The sequence below is a fragment of the Verticillium nonalfalfae genome, assembly GCF_003724135.2.
Source record: "Verticillium nonalfalfae strain VnAa140/NRRL 66861 chromosome Unknown scaffold_24, whole genome shotgun sequence".
Taxonomy (NCBI): domain Eukaryota; kingdom Fungi; phylum Ascomycota; class Sordariomycetes; order Glomerellales; family Plectosphaerellaceae; genus Verticillium; species Verticillium nonalfalfae.
Window position 1 is genome coordinate 151,749 of NW_021167249.1, and position 15,616 is coordinate 167,364.

The window sequence follows — 15,616 nt, forward strand, 5'->3', positions numbered from 1 at the left end:
CGCAATCAGTCTGTCTCACACCATCGGTTTACACAGGCTACCCAAGTTACCTTCTCAAGGCTGTGGTAATATTCAGCCATTCTGGCGAGGGCTTTGGTGGTCTATCTGCTGTCGTGAAGTCTGGTTATCGTTGGGCCAGGGACGGCCGATGCGGATCCCTCTGGACGATATGGATACACCAGAGCCTGGACGCTTTGATGCAGAAGTCTTCGTGCCGGAGAACAGCACTGATTCTTGTGGCAAGTACCTGCCAGGGGAGCTTAGCGAACTCCAAACCCTTTGGAAGACATTGGTCAAGTTGAGTATTACCTTGGGCACTATCCTCTCTACACATTACAGGGCGAAGCCGACGAAGCCGACAAGGTCTGATGTTGAACATTGCGAGCGAGAAATTCGAGCATGCTCATACGAATTACCTGCAACTGAACATCAAAGTCGTGTGGCTGTCTCCCATCGCTATCAGTTCCGAATCTACTTCGAGTAAGTGGTTTGACGAACAAGTCTCGTCTGCTCTTCATCCCCGATCAAGGTTATGAAGCTGATGACTGACGGCTGCTTCAGGGCAGCGATCATTGTGTTGTATCGACCATTTATCCTCGAGGCCCCTCGGGATGTCACGCTGGATAACAAGGAGCCATGGAGAGCATTAGCTTGCCAAAAGACAAGGGTAGCTGCGTCAAACGCCTGCAGTGCTGTGACTTCAATGATGGCCGAGGAGCTGATCGGCCTAGCACATACTATCACGTAGGATGGCAAACTTTCTTGTCGACACTGCTCTTGCTGACTCTTCCTTTCAGTGTCATAGCACTCGTTCCGCCGATGCATGTTCACCTCTTCGAATCAGCGTCTTCCAAACCCCTATCAAGTCAGATGGGGAAACACAATCTAGCCCTGTGTATGCTAGCTATGAGCGAGCTGCGCAAGTCGTACATCTCGGCAACTGCCGCATACAAACTATTCGAGGCGGCGATTAAAAAGATTGATGGGACAAGAGGTTCACGGAGGCCTACTCACCAACCACAAGGTGACGCTGTCATTGTCGACCTCGTCGCGCAGGAACAGGCTCCTCTTTCACCACGGGAGAGCTGGCCCGAGGGCTACTCTGCCTTGTCAGCCAACGTCATCTCAGACGCGTGGATGTGGCCCAATATGCTTGGTTCTCAGTGAGTGATCAGCCATCCTCGTTCAAAAGCCGGCCTTGCCTTTTGACGCTTGTGAGATGCATACTGACAATATGGATATCAGAAATGAATCCTGGCTGGACAGCCAAGATCTTGTTGGGCTGTATGAGCCTGGGGACTTCACACAGGCTCTAGACGGATGGACATGAGACACTCAACGAAGTATCTCAGTATTCTTGGCAGAACTAGAGACGGAGATTTTTGTCCATAATCACTCATCAAATCAAGTTATCATCTGGGTGTCATTTTGTTGGTTCATAATCCTCTCAGGCCATACATGGCGTCTCACATCTTCGCCTTTGGGGCCTCATCAGCCTTCGACGTCCACCAGGGCCAAGAAGGCACCGTCTCGCTATCAAAAGACCCGCCAAACTTGGGTTCCTGCTTCTTCATAAATGCTTGAATGCCTACCAAGTTATCTTTGGATCCGAGCACGGAAATGAACAGCTTGGAGTCCAGCCTATGCGTCTCCTCTAGCGTCGCGGGCGTGTGCAACATCATATCCCTCATCAGCTTCGTGCTTGTCAGGGACGTGTTGTCGGCAACATCGGTAGCCAGCTCAACGGCGTACGCCACTGTCTCCTGAGGCGTCGGGAGGAGCCTGGAGAACAGACCAATGACCAATGGGTCGGAGGTTGCGTATGCCGAACCTGTGGTCGCGAGATGCATCGCCTTGGCGAGGCCCAAAAGACGCGGGAGAAAGAATGCGCTGCACGACTCGAGAGTGAGACCGCGGCGAGAGAATGGAAAGGCAATTTTGGCGCCAGACCAAGCGACACGAATTGTGGCCGGGAGGGTGATGGTCGCACCGAAGCCTGCAGCCGGGCCGTTGAGAGCAACAATGGTCGGTTTTGTGCAGTTGGTCATCGCCAGCGCCAGGCGGCCGCCTCTGCGGGGACACAAGATGTTAGTACCTTATGCAGGGAGAGATGGTAAAATCGTGACGGCCTACTGATCTCTGTACTTGTCCATGGCCTCTTCGCTTTCTTTATGGGCCATGAGGCTTGAGAACCCCACCTGGAGGTCGGCTCCCGAGCAAAAGGATTGTCCTGAGCCGGTGAGAACGATGGCACGGACCCGCTCATCGCGGTTCACTAAATCATAAGCCGCCTCAAGTTCATCCAGTAGATTCTCAGTGACAGCGTTATGTCGGGTGGGCCGATTGAAGGCAATGATCAAAACTGGAGTTGGTGAGGGGGAGGATTCTGGAACATGGGTTATCTTAATGTCCTTGAACGGTAGGGTGACATAAGAAGGGATCGTAACGGAGGACGACATGTTCAAAAGTTAGACTCTTGAGATGGGGGCAAAGTGCTTGGTTGAAGTATTCAGGGCGTCCGAAGATTAATTCGTTGGCATGTTCTTCTTTTACATGTCACCCACGTAGTCGTCCACGGCGCTCCTATATTGACATATTCTGGTCAAGTTCACAAGTCAATACCTTGGAATGCCTGGTCGCAGCCGAGGCATAGCAAACACGAATATCGTCATCCCAGCTTGTGATCGAAGCCTGCCGAAAATGTATTGCAAATTGTCAAGATTTGTCGAGTTGGATACCGAAATTCCTAGTACTAAAACTGAAAGTCGCAGATTGACGTGTTCAGAGGGCTCGGGACCCACAAAGTACCGAGGTCGCCAACGACCCCTTTTCCTCATGTTGCGGCAAATCAGACCTGTTGCTGGCCAGGGCAACGGGGCAACGGGGTATCTTTCTTGATCCGACGACACTGAGTTCTCCTCAACAAAGGCGGGAACGCACCGAGGCCCTCAACAAAGAGTAAAAAAGATCTCATTTGCCTTTTTCGATAGACGGAAGATGTTCAAGGCAGCTAGGTTATATAGTAGATCATCTACGATGACATGTTGTTCTGGCAGTCCTATTTTGGCCAGATTTCAAGCACCCGTTCACCAGAAACACCCGCACGTAACTCCAGTGTTAGTGCCGTCTCGAGCCGCAAGGATGGCATCTATTTGGTCTGGCTCTGCCGCGTACTGGTCGGCAACCGCCTCCGTCATAAGTTGGCGGAATTTAGCCGTGCTATTCGCCGTCGCCAATCTCAAAAGCTTGCCATTTATGTGGTTTGTAAGTCAATATTCAAAAGAGGGAGTCCCGGGAAATGCAAGTTGTCAAGTCCGTTTTTCACACAATCCATGCGTCGCAGCTCCGGTTTCTGCGTGCCTTTGTCCGTCGCCTAACCGACCGAGCCCCGAGTAAACACCTATCACCACGCTGCCTGTTTCTCCCCGCCATCAGTGGAACGCGGTCGCCGGCGCTTGAATGCGACTACAACCTCCACAAGTCCAACTCGACGTACTTTACCGACATGGACATGTCGAGAGGCAACTTCAGCCTTGTTCTCTTCAGCAAGCCGTTCAACCCCATGCCCGGCCCCAGGCACTTTACCATGATATTGGGAGGCACCACGTGTACGTGGCGCAGGGAGATCAAGCCGTACCAGGCATACGAGCTGTGGACCCGAATCATCTCGTGGGACGACAAGTGGCTCTACGTCGTCACCCACTTTGTACGCGCCAACAAATTTAAGCCCTCCGAGTATGTGATGCAGCCCGGGAAAGGGGGGCACTCGCAGAAAAGCCAAGTTGCGGAGAAAAAGAGTGATGAGCAAGAGGATGCCGAGGAAAAGTTGAAGGCGGTTTTTGCATCCTCGGTAGCCCGGTACGTGTTCAAGAACAACCGGAGGACCATACGACCAGAGGAGGTACTGGCTATTGTCGGGCTGTTGCCGACGAACGAAGCAGAGCTGGTTGAAATCGAGGCATCAAGAGCCAAAGCACTGCCAATCGGAAGACTGGAGGCTGGATGGGATGCAGTTCATTTGTCCTTCGAGCCCGGAGCAGCAGCGCTGGGCTGGTACAACAGTGCTTATTAACGCCTCATGTGGAAGTACACCTGGAAAGTCAGGGCCTAACCGTGTAAATAAAATGCAAAAGTCTTACATCGTAGCATCTGTGACATCGTCATCCCCATCACGTCCGTCGAGGCGAGGAAACTAGCTGCCCCACAAATTGCCGAGGTCGACGGAGAAAGAAACTGCACGTCAACCACGACCGGTGAGATGTACTTTGACTGAATCGGACAAGACACAGGAATGCTACTTCTATAAACCAACTCTTTTAACCCGCTCGTGGGTGTCCGTGCTTGATAATTTGTTGTGATGGTGGGAGAAACCTTTACTTGCTGAGGCTGTCGTCGACCCTCAACCCCTGCCAGATACACAAAAGTCATGGCCGTCACCAGACAACACACTCATCAAACGCCAGGCTCATAATGCATTGTGATTAAATTTCCGCGCCCATCGCTTCCTGGATGAGACGGCTATCCAGGCGAGAAGCCAGGAACGCCGAAATCTACCGGCAAGGTTGAGCAGAATGGGCTGCCCCTTGGTGTAAAGATGCGTAGCGCAATTTTGCTGGAACTTTCCGCTCAACCTGAAATTCTAGCGACCCCAGATGTAGCCATGATCCGACACGTCCGTTGCTTCAAGAGGAGTTCTGGTGATCAAGACACGGAGATAGATTGCGGGTTGCGATTTCCGACCTCAACACCCCCATCTGCCGGACTTAAGCCCGGAGAACTAACGCCGTGCTCGCGGTTGAGATGCTGTACAAAAACCGAGCCAAGCCGCAAGCAAAAGATGTTGTGATGCATAGTCAAGCACTTCAAATTAGATCTACAGCAATGAGTACTCAACAAAAAATTATTCTCATCACGGGCGCCAACACGGGCCTCGGGCTCGAGCTCGTGAGGAACCTCCTCCAGACCGGGACACCATACTCTATCATCATCGGCAGCCGCAGTCTCGACAATGCGACCAAAGCCATCACACAACTCACCTCTGAGTTTCCGAGCACGTCTAGCACTCTGCACTCCGTTCAGATCGATGTTGCGGATGACGCTTCAATCGAGAAGGCTGCTGCATGGGTGCAGGACAAGTTTGGCAAGCTTGACACCCTCGTGAACAACGCCGGTAAGTGAAGGACGAGGGCCTACCCCGCCAGAGGTCTCATCACTAACCTGAAGCAGGCACCCAGCTAGATCAGCAGATCTCTCTCGGAAAGCTGTCTGTCAGAGAAGCCTGGAATAAGACGTGGGACGTTAACACGACAGGTGCACACATCGTGACGATGACGTTTGCCCCCCTCCTCTTGTCCTCTGATGATCCCCGGATCATCTTCATCGCGAGCGGCACTTCGACTCTGACGGGATCGGAAAATCTCGCCATGCCCTTCAACCAGCCGCCGGCCAAGGGGTGGCCCAAGGCGACGAACTTGATGTTCGACCTTCCAGCATACCGGTGCAGCAAGACGGGGATGAATATGCTCATGCGGTACGCCAAATACTGATGATATCTCATTAGAGACACGTATACTGACATGGCCGTAGCGAATGGCACAGGACCTTAGGCAGCGACGGGGTTAAGGTCTGGTGCGTCTCGCCTGGGTTTCTCGCGACAGGTCTTGGAGGTTATTCAGACAGTAAGAAGGGGCACGGGGCGCTCGACCCTTCGGTCGGGGCGACACTCATCAGGAAAGTCGTAGAGGGCGAAAAGGATGCCGATGCTGGCAAGATCATTTCACTTCAGGGGATTCAGCCCTGGTAGAGATGTAGTCTCGCCATGAGAATCAAGACTTGGGTGTTGAGCAGAGCCAACAACGTTCACAATCGCTAGTATGATCGAAATTTGCGGTATCCTATCAGTATCGTGCTTTGAAGCTTAGGTGTTCATAATTTTCCGACTAGCCCGCCTTTTCCTTGTATTGGGGGTTTGGCTTAAGACTTGCTCTTGCTTGTGGGCTTAGTACCTTTTTTTTTTTGCAAATAATTTGTCATAACATGGCAAAATTCATTGTTGTGAAACGTAGATAATGTACAAAACACTGCCATTGAGACCTCCAGTCACGCAGATCAAGTCGAAGAACGACGGTCAACCCCTTTACATTGCGTTCTCAGTTGAGAGTTGTATTCAGCGGACAACCTTCGTCGAACTACCGAAGCATATCCAGAGCCAGCATACTTTGACACAATGGGTATGATAAGTCCACCAGTGAATTGACAAAGACGATAAAAGTGGGTGAATCCGATGTGATCACGCAGCTCTAATGACCATTCCTCACGAGGTCAATTCCTCGGATGCCACGGGGTTTGTGCAGTTCTCTTGCTCACGGCTTTACGCCTGCAGGCTCCCGCCATGTGGAAAGCCCGCGTTCGAGGGCCGCTGCACCGCCCGCGCCATCGCATCAGGCTGCATCCAGAAGGGTGTCCTGCACAGCGGGCAGTTGAAGCCATCTTGGAGAAACCACGACGTGAGGCAGCGGGCGTGGAAGCTATGTCGGCATCCACGCAAGACCAGAATTTCGTTTTCGAGTGATCTCTCGCGATTTTTCGCGGTGAGGCCGCAAAATGTGAATGAAGGCCAAAGACTTGGATTGTTGTCGTTTGTGAGCAGGCTTAGGCTATGGCCTGGCTGAAGCAGCGGGCCTTGTCGCGCACCGCCCTCCTTGGCCAACCCCGTATCGTCGGGCATCGCACTCAACACTGGCCGTAAATCGCGGCCCTCGGCCTCGGTGCAATTACCCCTGGTCATCCGTTTCGGACTGAGAGGCGGAAGAGGCGCGGCAGTGATATCGTCATCCTCACGCCTTCGCCCAAGGCGATTTTCCTCAGCAGACCCAGCTTGCGACCAGGGCACGGTGTGTTCAGCTGATGCTGTTGCCAGCATGGTCGTCTGCAATCGTGTTGGACTTAGGGATGTTGCCAATCCTGTAGCCGCAGGTACGAAGTGCGTCTTGGCTGCAATGCTAGTTGACTCAACAGCTTTTCCCGAGTATTTGTCCTCCTGGACTGTCTCAGATGCTGCATCGCACTTGCTTCCAGCCCCCGAAAATCGTGTTGTAGATGTTGCCCGCCATCCAGTCTTCCGCTTGACCGTGGTTGGCAATCTTGTTAGATGCGGCGAATTGGGTGAACTCCTCACATCAATATTGGTGTCAGAGGATGAGAGCGACCCGAGGCAAATGGGACTGCCAGATCTTTAATTAGCAACGTGTCGGTTCCAGGCGGAACAAGCAGCTAAATCATGTCAAAATCAATGCGATCCTTGCAACCCTTTCAATTTGTAGATTTGAGAACATCGTGTTACGATGCTGGCAAGATCCAGAAAGGCACAAACATCGTGTTTCCGGCAGGCTCCACTTGCCACTCACTTGAAGGCATCACCTGTCTGATCTCCAGCGGGTTGGCACGTCTTCTGCCGCCTCGGGGATTCACCTGGTATCAGAGTTGTTCTCCATCTGTTGTTGGTTCCTCACGAGAATACAAAAAGTGTGAGAAATTGTGGTCCGCCGCCCCTCAAACTTACCCCAATCGAGCAGGTCATTCGGTCGGCTTGACCAGACCGCCAAGTAGACGATGCGAGACCAAGCCGTCCGGCCGGAGGGAAGACCGCTGGCGTTGTTTCGTTTGCCGCATGGTCTGCCGCTTTTTTCGCAAATGGCTGCCAAAAAAAAAAAAAAAAAGCAAAGGCTTGACCGAACGAAACGCAGGGACTGACCAAGAAGAATTGGCTCCCTGAGGTGTACCCGATTCGACGAGGACGCCGTCTGTTCCGACGCAGACTCCAACACCGATGCCACTGGCGGTGGTGGTGCTCCTGTCTCCCAGCGTCCCCCACCCGCTTCCCGCCAACCTCTCGGCGCCCAGGCTGTTGCTGCAGCCTCCCACGGCCGTGAGCTGGTTGCGCGCATTGGCGAGTTGTCGGAGACCCGGATGAGACTTGCGATGCCGGCGTATTTTCGCGAAAATCACGCAACTCCTACAATATCCGACACATCAGTCAGCTTGGCGCCTTTCGGCTGCTGCGATTCCCTTCAAATCCATGCTAGGGGATTGAGGAGGAATGGGAGTCGGGGTTGTAGCAGAAGAAACGGTCACGAGACCTGTCGGTACTGCTACGCCCACAGTTGCCAGGGATCTTGGAGTTTGACAACTGCGGGGTTCCTGGCGCGAGGGTCATGCACAGAATTGTGTGAGGGTCATGGGCTGGCAAGACGAAGAGGCAGCGGAACAAGCCAATTCAATCAAGAAACAGTGACATACAACGGGCCACAGGTCACGATGACTGCGGCGAGTGCGAGAAGCACGACGCCAGTGCGGTCCATCTGTGGATTGATTGTTCAGGTGTTGGTCGGGGCATGTGATCGGTATGTCCGTGAGGCGCGCATCGGCCCTGGAACTTCGAATGCGCCTCAACTGCGCCTATCTGTGCTCCTGGCCTGATTTTCGCCTCTTCTGCGGGCGGTGTCCAGCTCGTGGACTGCGCCAGTGACGCGATTCGTTCTTGATAGTGATCGTCGAGGAGCCTGTGACGAGGAGTATGGATCGGCGGCGGTCGGCTCGTTATCGTCAGCGTTTTGTCGTGGATCGTGGCCGGGATCGAGAACCGCATTCATGGCGGCCTTGCCCTTTGGCTTATTGTGCTGATGCGAATCTGACGACTAGGTCGACATCTGCACTCGATTCGTGTTTTGGGGGAGACTGTACAGGTAAGCAATTGGCAGATGATACCATCACATTCGAGTGACTTTGAGGCTTTCGCGGCGTCGGGCGAGCAGTAATCATGCATACGCGTCGTGGAACCTGATGCCGCGTTTTGCTCGTCGTGAGGATGCCCGCCTACATGAGTCGGCGGAGGAATCTCACGACGCAGGCACTGTGCCCTTTCCTGCTGGGCGCGTTTTTGTACTTATATCGACAAGCTGGCTGTACCGGGGTTGCGCGTCCTCGAGTCGGCGATACGATGATCGCTCTGCTTGGAGTCCAGAGGTCAGGCGGCCGCTGGCTTGTGAACGAGGACGCGATGCCGCCGGTCTCGAGTTTATTTCCCTGGGCGGATGGGAGGAGATGGGTAGTCATGTCCCCCTCATCCCACCCCATGCGTCGCGTGGTTCATCACACCACCCTCCTCACACACAGACAGCCCTCCTTGTTCATCGCCCTTAGGGTTAAAGTTTGTCGTCTCGAAACCCTCAGTTGACCGGGCGGGCGCATCGTATCGCTCATGCCGCTTGGCTTGCCAATGTGTGTATACCAAGCTTCAACAATGTGCCACGGCATACCTCATCCCCCTCCCATGCGCAGCGCCATGACGCCTATCGCAAGCCCCCCACAACCATGTCGAAGCTTTTCCACCTCTTTCCATTCATCCTGGTGGCCGAGCCAAGACTCTTGGCCATGATGCCCTGGTTGGAGGTGAGCGTCAAGGTGTGGGTTAGAGTAGCACAAGCTCAGCTCAGCAGTATGAAGCAGGGATGGCGTCTGAATCTGTGACGTCGTTGGTCGACCCACAGGTAGCATTTCCAAGAGAATCGTGCAGAAAAACGTCCCCTCCCTCAACTCTGTAGCGTCTACAGACTATCTCCCCGGGGCGTTGGCCAGCCAGAGTTGGAGGGGCAGCGTCCTTGGAGGGAATGATCTTGGCGACTCTTGGCGGACTTGGCATAGTCTGAGAGGGTCAGGAAGATCCCGAGGGTGAAGGGGGTTCCCAAAGGGTGTCTCTTCCACCTGTCTCGGGACGCTGGGGGTCTACGACCGGGGGGTGCATCAAACATGAACGCCAAGCAAGCCATCACGACAAGAAACCCCAAGAAATCCCAAGACAACGCCGAGCCCGACGGTAGCCCTTGGCGACACTTTTACCCCTGTTGGCCTCTCCGCTTTGCATTTTGCTTGATTGCTGACCTACTTGAAGTCCGACCGTAGTTGCAGGGTTCCCGTGCGCTTTTTTCCTTCTCTTCCCTCGCTGATATGGTACGTTCTGCCCGTCATTGCGTGATGTTTGGGGACCACGGTCCTCTCATTCGGCATGGAGGGTTCCTCCGGGGGGTGCAATGCCCCTCTCGTTCTTATTTGCAGTTTGGCTTGTGAGGGGGTGTCGCCTTGCTCTCGCTATGTAGTGGCGGAAGCCGGGAGCCTTGCGCCAGATTGGGCAATCCGTCGCCTGACCAGGCCCTGCTCGGCAGCGAGACCAATATGTGGCTCGCTGATCTATTGGTCATTAGTCTTGTGCCTAACCCCGCGAGTCTGGGGGCACCTGGAACTCAGCTCAGGGTCCTCGTGCACCTCGATTAATTACCTTTATTCTTGTTTAGCCATCCTTGATTGCGATTATTCGTGTATACATGGAGGGTGCCAGCCTAGGGTAGGCAGGTCCTCTGGACTGCGGGCAGACAAACGCCCATCAAGGTTGCATGGCGGGGTTAGGAAACGAATCAACAGCGCACCGGTCTAAAAGAGCTTTCAATCTGTTGTGCAAGATGATGCCTTGCAAGACAGACGGACATCTACTGACCAACTGACAACCTTCTGAGACCCGTCATGAGGTGTCCGACGTCGCTGTCTGGGCTCCTGCGTGCCCATATAATCATGGTGAATTTCCAAAGGCATATTTCAAAGCACTGAAAGGATACATGGTAGGTTTGACTTGGCCGAGGGGGATGAAACTGAAGCCGTCGTGCTGGGCATTGAGCCCGCTGGTAGGAATACTGGGGCACAATGCTTGGAAATGTGACGGCGGTGAAGAGAGATCCCCATTTTTGACAAAGGGAAAAATATCGTTTGTCCGTCCAACTTTGACGGTAGCCGAAATTTGCCGATGATGTTTCGTGCCTCGCGTGTGTGCAGTCTCTAGCCAATAAACCAGGTCTAACGATGCGTCGCGGTCGGAGTCGTCGCGGATGAGGTAGGTCAGGAAAAAGACATGTGGGGATTGTGTCTCAGACGATTGTTACATGGCTCACATCGCTTCGTTGACTAAGAGAAATCTTTTTCATTCGACAAATCGCCGGGCCCGACCTTCCTGGACGGGTTATCGACAGCGACGGGGAGGGGTACCATATGCTGTGGTCGGCTCATCTATGTGACTGTGCCGTAGGAGGCGTGAAAAAAAACTTCACTCAGGCTGCCCCATGGATCAGCCCCTCCGTAAGGGACAGCATGTGTCGCCATTTGTACCCCGCACTGAAGCCCAAATGGCTGCTTCCCTTTATCGCCGCAGACCAGTGATATGTCCCTAATGGGGCAGATCGCGACGTGATGGAACATGATGCAGCGACCATCCCGCGGGGTGGTGCATCCGTCAAAGACATCGCATTTCTGCCCCCGATGACTACGACATGGGCTGCAAATGGTGTGCCGTTGATTGAAGAAAATCCGTGCATGTGCTCGTGAGGTGAAATACACGGTGGGAAAGGTTTTCGAGGTGCATCAGGTGCTTCGAAAGGCGGTCGTGTTAAGGTTATCTCACCGATTGCCCATCGAATTGAGTTGCCGACCACGCTAGGAAGTCTGGAACAAACATGGCAGAGGCTGATCTGACGGGTTCCTCGAGTACGTACCTAGCCTTCCATGCTTCCATGGAACATTCGGTGAAGGGGGCGGGGAGGCTGGCCGCTCGCTGGGTCTCTTCCCAGGACCCTCGATTGGACGGACGATTGGGTCAACCCAGGTATTATGCCCCGGTCATGCGGCATCATGACGAAGCTTTCGGCCGTGGGGACTGAGGGCCGCCCGCGTCACCCGTGAGGAGGCATTAGGCTGAGGCCAGCAATTCGTGTAGTTGCCACCCATGTTCCCGGATGACGACACCTGAGCAGCATGTCTTGCAGGTTGAGGCTCGGCCAGTGGCTGGCAAGGTGCCAGAGAGTCATTGAGGTGCTGGTTCAACATCGTATCGAGCCGAGTTCGCCTTCATGGCCATGCCAAGAGGACACGGCAATGCCGCGATGGGATCGATGGGTGGAGGATGATTTTGCAGACCACGGGCTTGGGTTGATTGGCGTAAACTTTTGGGGTCGCTGCTCGTCAATCAGTATTCACCCCCCCCCCCCCCTCGGTTTGCGGGGCCTCAAAGATTTGTGTTAGTAGACCGTTCACACAGGCCGAGGACCCGGATCCTGTGGTACAGGATGTGCATGTTGGACCGATCTTCTATGACTGTCTCTGATGTCGTTTTCACTTCCATCAAATCTGGGCAGGTACGCTCAAACCGAGATTTACCACCTGCCCCCGTTACATAATGGCTACAATGGCTTGTCGCGGGGTCGCAGGCACGACCCGCCCATCGAATCACCAAAAATGGAGCCACGGCCATCTTGGGGGGTTCTTCAGGGTCAGGAGGGGGACGTTTTACTGCCACTCATTGCAGCACGTGCTCTGATGTTCCTTCTCAGAGCCAGTGCCAAGTATTCCTTCGATTCATGACCAGTGCTCGAACTTCCGGTCTCGCCGTTAGTAACCCGCGTGACTACATATCACTTTTACCTGTACATCCGCCCCCGCCACTTCAGCAGCGTAGCGACAGGCCCGAGGTGAGCAAGATGACTCTGTGAGCGTATCTCATCAACATAGCGTCTTGGCACGAGCATCCAACCCAGCGTACCCAGCCAGCGCACCCAACGGCTCTTGCTGATTGGGCTCTCTGACTGGCTGCGTTCTTCAGCTAACCCCGCCTGCCTCGTGTAGTAGTGCTTGTGATAGCGCCGCGCTTCAAGATGTCGCTGACACGCACCCTGCAAAGGTTATCTCTTGGCGCCGTCCGGCCGGCTCGCGCTAAGCCAGACCCATCGTAGCGCCATGAGACCCAGGTCAAGTCCCAACTCAACCCGGCAGACAGAGCCAGGAGCAGCGAGGATCGATGCGATGCGGGTTGCAGATGAAGTTAACCCCCTTTCGATCGACCCATCGAACCCCAGGTCCTTTTTGGCCATCGTCTCGGCAGCCCATCATGCGTGGTGGCTACTTCGAGGACCACAAGTCGACTTCTTCATGTCCTCTTCCTCGTATCTACGGAATGGGAGGATTGGTGTGTGTGCAATGATTATTCTCCCGCCGCATTCGCCCCATCTGGGCACTACATCATAGCATGCGAGCTCTACATGTACATGGCGCAGCATCTTGCCCATGTCCCCAAGAGTTGTGGTAGTGCGATCTCAAGGGAGTGTGTTCATTGACGACAGCCATTATCTGAGAGACCCCGCAGGCAGGTCAACCATCCCACAAGCCTTCCGCGAACCAGTTAGGAACCCTGCCTCCGCAATCACGCAACGACTTGGATTACGACGCTTCTGTCAAGGTGCAGATGCAGAGATGGGGAAAAGTGGAGTGCGGCTGCCGACTCAATGTTGGTTGTGCGTGCCAAACTCGCCAAATCTCTCTACGGCTCCTTGTCTTCCCACCCTTCCTTTGCACTGCCTCAATTTCCAGGGCCCACTGCCGAGAATCCAGACCGGTTCGGAAGCTTTGAGGCGGCACCCAGCACAGGACACCATGGCCGCGGCGGCGGCGGCGGCGGCAGCGGCAGTGGCAGCGGCAGCACCCAGGCAGGGCGGGCCCCCTTATCAAGGTGGTGGATGATTTGTTCGACAGACCTCATTCTCAACTTTCCGATCATCCAATCGCTCGACAGGGACGGCCACGCTCCCACGTCCTCAGCGCTAGTGGCATGCGCGCTGAAGCAGCAACACTCCAGGCCAACACCGAGAACGACCGGAGGAGAGGAGCGGCCCCACTCGAGCGGAGCATCGCCCGGGATGGAAATGACACGAAGAAAGGAGGAAGTGAAGCCGGCGGAGCAGGAGCGGGGAGGGGAGGAGAGGAGAGGCAACAGAAACGCACCGATTTTGACCTGCTTGTCTGGTTGGGGCCTTTGCAGGCTCCGGGTTATGGGGAAATAACAATCAAAGGCAACAATTCGCTCTGGTGATGGTCATGATTGGGGATGCGGAGATCGAGGGGTCGCAGAACGAATATTGTATTTTATTTTCATTTTTCATTTTTCGTTGTGCGCTGGGCAGCCATCAGGCATGCAAGTCTGATGACTGCTGCATCCCTGGAAGCAACGGGATGTTGTTGTGCTGCATCCCAGTGTTGTTCGTTCGGAAATGGAGAATGTGAGGAATGGAGCCGAAGCTTAGGGGGTTCATAACCGCCGGAGTCGTTTGCATTTGTTGGGGTTGCATCTATGTAGGACCTCGCATTTAGGAGTCCAAATGAACCCCCTTCCACCCTTTGAAACCGCGTGGGAGGAGAAAGCCCGATGAGACATGCAGCGAGCGGAAACACGACATTCGGCGTCGGCCAGAACGTGTGGCCGAAGGGCACGCGTGGCGTTCAGGACCCTCGAGAACTTGATTGATCCGAGGGCGAATGCGAAGGCGTCGTACTTAAAAGTGAGAATTGTTCCAGGTATTCATAGTGATCAGTTGGCGAAACGGCGGCAGGAAAGGAGAGTGTGATACGAGGGGAACCGAAGAACCCGGGCGGAATCGCGGCGGGATGCCATCTGTCTGTGCTTTCTCCTCCATCCTTTCCGCCTTGCGACCTCGCCAGCAGTTTTGGCGGTCAGCCTTGCCTCGCTGGCATCTTGTCTCTCTGGGATCCGAAAGAATCCACCCGAGGCTTGCTTGCCTACCTGCCCTCTAACCCAACTTTGGGGACCTTGCCCCTGACTTACTGCCGACTTTGAGGGTCTTCCAAGACAGCGAAAACCTGCTAGCAGCCGCAAGGTCGTTGCTAAGGCTGGCGACGTGTTGGCAGACTGCGTACTGTTGAAAGGGCCGAGTATGGCAGGGTCGTGTATGACAGGGCCGTGTATGGCAGGCGCTGGTGTGGGCGGCGGCGCACTCCCAGCACGTCTTGTTCTTCTGTTCCTTGCCCACCACCCACACCCGGAGCGGGCGAGGAGACGTCCAAGATCGGATGTGGGGCTGCAGGCGGCCACCCCCCACCAAGGCGCGCCGAAGAACCAGTGACAGGCTCCGCAGCAGAGCCGCCAAGGCTGACGTCGTGTTTGGTTTCTGCGACCGTCAAGTCCGTGCTCATCTGCAGCCCCCCATCCCGGTCGTCGACTCGTTGAGCCCCCTTCATAGGAGAGCGACACCCCGAACTGGACCCCCAGAGAAGACCTTGAGGCCCCAATAAAGTTTCAACGTGCCCCGCCCATTGGGCCGAAAGAGCACGCCTGCGGGGGGTCAGGTACAAGGAAGGCAGGTGGGCTGGGTCCAGCCAGTCCAATGCCCCCAGACAGGCTCAGAGACTGGCTTTCAAGGTGCTTTATCGTGACCATGAAGTCATAGCGCCAAGGCCAAAAAGATGGGCGTCGAGTCCACCCAGGGCAGCAACGAGCCACTCACATTACACGTTGGTCCCTCCACGGGCAGGCACCACCCACCTCGGAGGCGCATCCTCGTCTTCGAGCTCATCGTCCTTGACGCGAAGAGACCTAGCACCCAAGGCCGACCAGGACCAAGACCGTCAAGACCCAAGACCCCAAGACCCCAAGACCCCAAGACCAAGAGCTCATCAATCCACATATCCTTCCGCGTTTCCCACATCTACAAACCCAGTCTCGACTTTCTTA

The 15,616-nt window shown here is 54.7% G+C and overlaps 5 protein-coding genes across 5 annotated transcripts; 3 read left to right on the forward strand and 2 right to left on the reverse strand.

Annotated features, from left to right (window-relative positions):
• Nucleotides 1–368: 368 nt before the first annotated feature.
• D7B24_004334 (uncharacterized protein) lies at nt 369–1,330 on the forward strand (the record flags this gene model as incomplete). Its single annotated transcript, XM_028638506.1, has 4 exons — nt 369–480; nt 562–576; nt 890–1,163; nt 1,246–1,330. 4 exons carry the CDS (start codon nt 369–371, stop codon nt 1,328–1,330), a joined length of 486 nt encoding a protein of 161 aa, XP_028496857.1.
• Nucleotides 1,331–1,466: 136 nt separating this feature from the next.
• D7B24_004335 (uncharacterized protein) lies at nt 1,467–2,459 on the reverse strand (the record flags this gene model as incomplete). Its single annotated transcript, XM_028638507.1, has 2 exons — nt 1,467–2,070; nt 2,134–2,459. The coding sequence occupies 2 exons, from the start codon at nt 2,457–2,459 to the stop codon at nt 1,467–1,469; spliced, it is 930 nt and encodes a 309-aa protein (XP_028496858.1).
• An 839-nt stretch (nt 2,460–3,298) lies between these two features.
• D7B24_004336 (uncharacterized protein) lies at nt 3,299–4,072 on the forward strand (the record flags this gene model as incomplete). The annotated part of the gene is made up of 1 exon (XM_028638508.1): nt 3,299–4,072. One exon carries the CDS (start codon nt 3,299–3,301, stop codon nt 4,070–4,072), a length of 774 nt encoding a protein of 257 aa, XP_028496859.1.
• Nucleotides 4,073–4,881: 809 nt separating this feature from the next.
• D7B24_004337 (uncharacterized protein) lies at nt 4,882–5,803 on the forward strand (the record flags this gene model as incomplete). Its single annotated transcript, XM_028638509.1, has 4 exons — nt 4,882–5,170; nt 5,227–5,530; nt 5,599–5,628; nt 5,680–5,803. 4 exons carry the CDS (start codon nt 4,882–4,884, stop codon nt 5,801–5,803), a joined length of 747 nt encoding a protein of 248 aa, XP_028496860.1.
• Nucleotides 5,804–6,783: 980 nt separating this feature from the next.
• D7B24_004338 (uncharacterized protein) lies at nt 6,784–8,360 on the reverse strand (the record flags this gene model as incomplete). The annotated part of the gene is made up of 6 exons (XM_028638510.1): nt 6,784–6,909; nt 7,178–7,223; nt 7,407–7,470; nt 7,562–7,647; nt 7,754–8,014; nt 8,299–8,360. The coding sequence occupies 6 exons, from the start codon at nt 8,358–8,360 to the stop codon at nt 6,784–6,786; spliced, it is 645 nt and encodes a 214-aa protein (XP_028496861.1).
• Between the last annotated feature and the right edge of the window lie 7,256 nt (nt 8,361–15,616).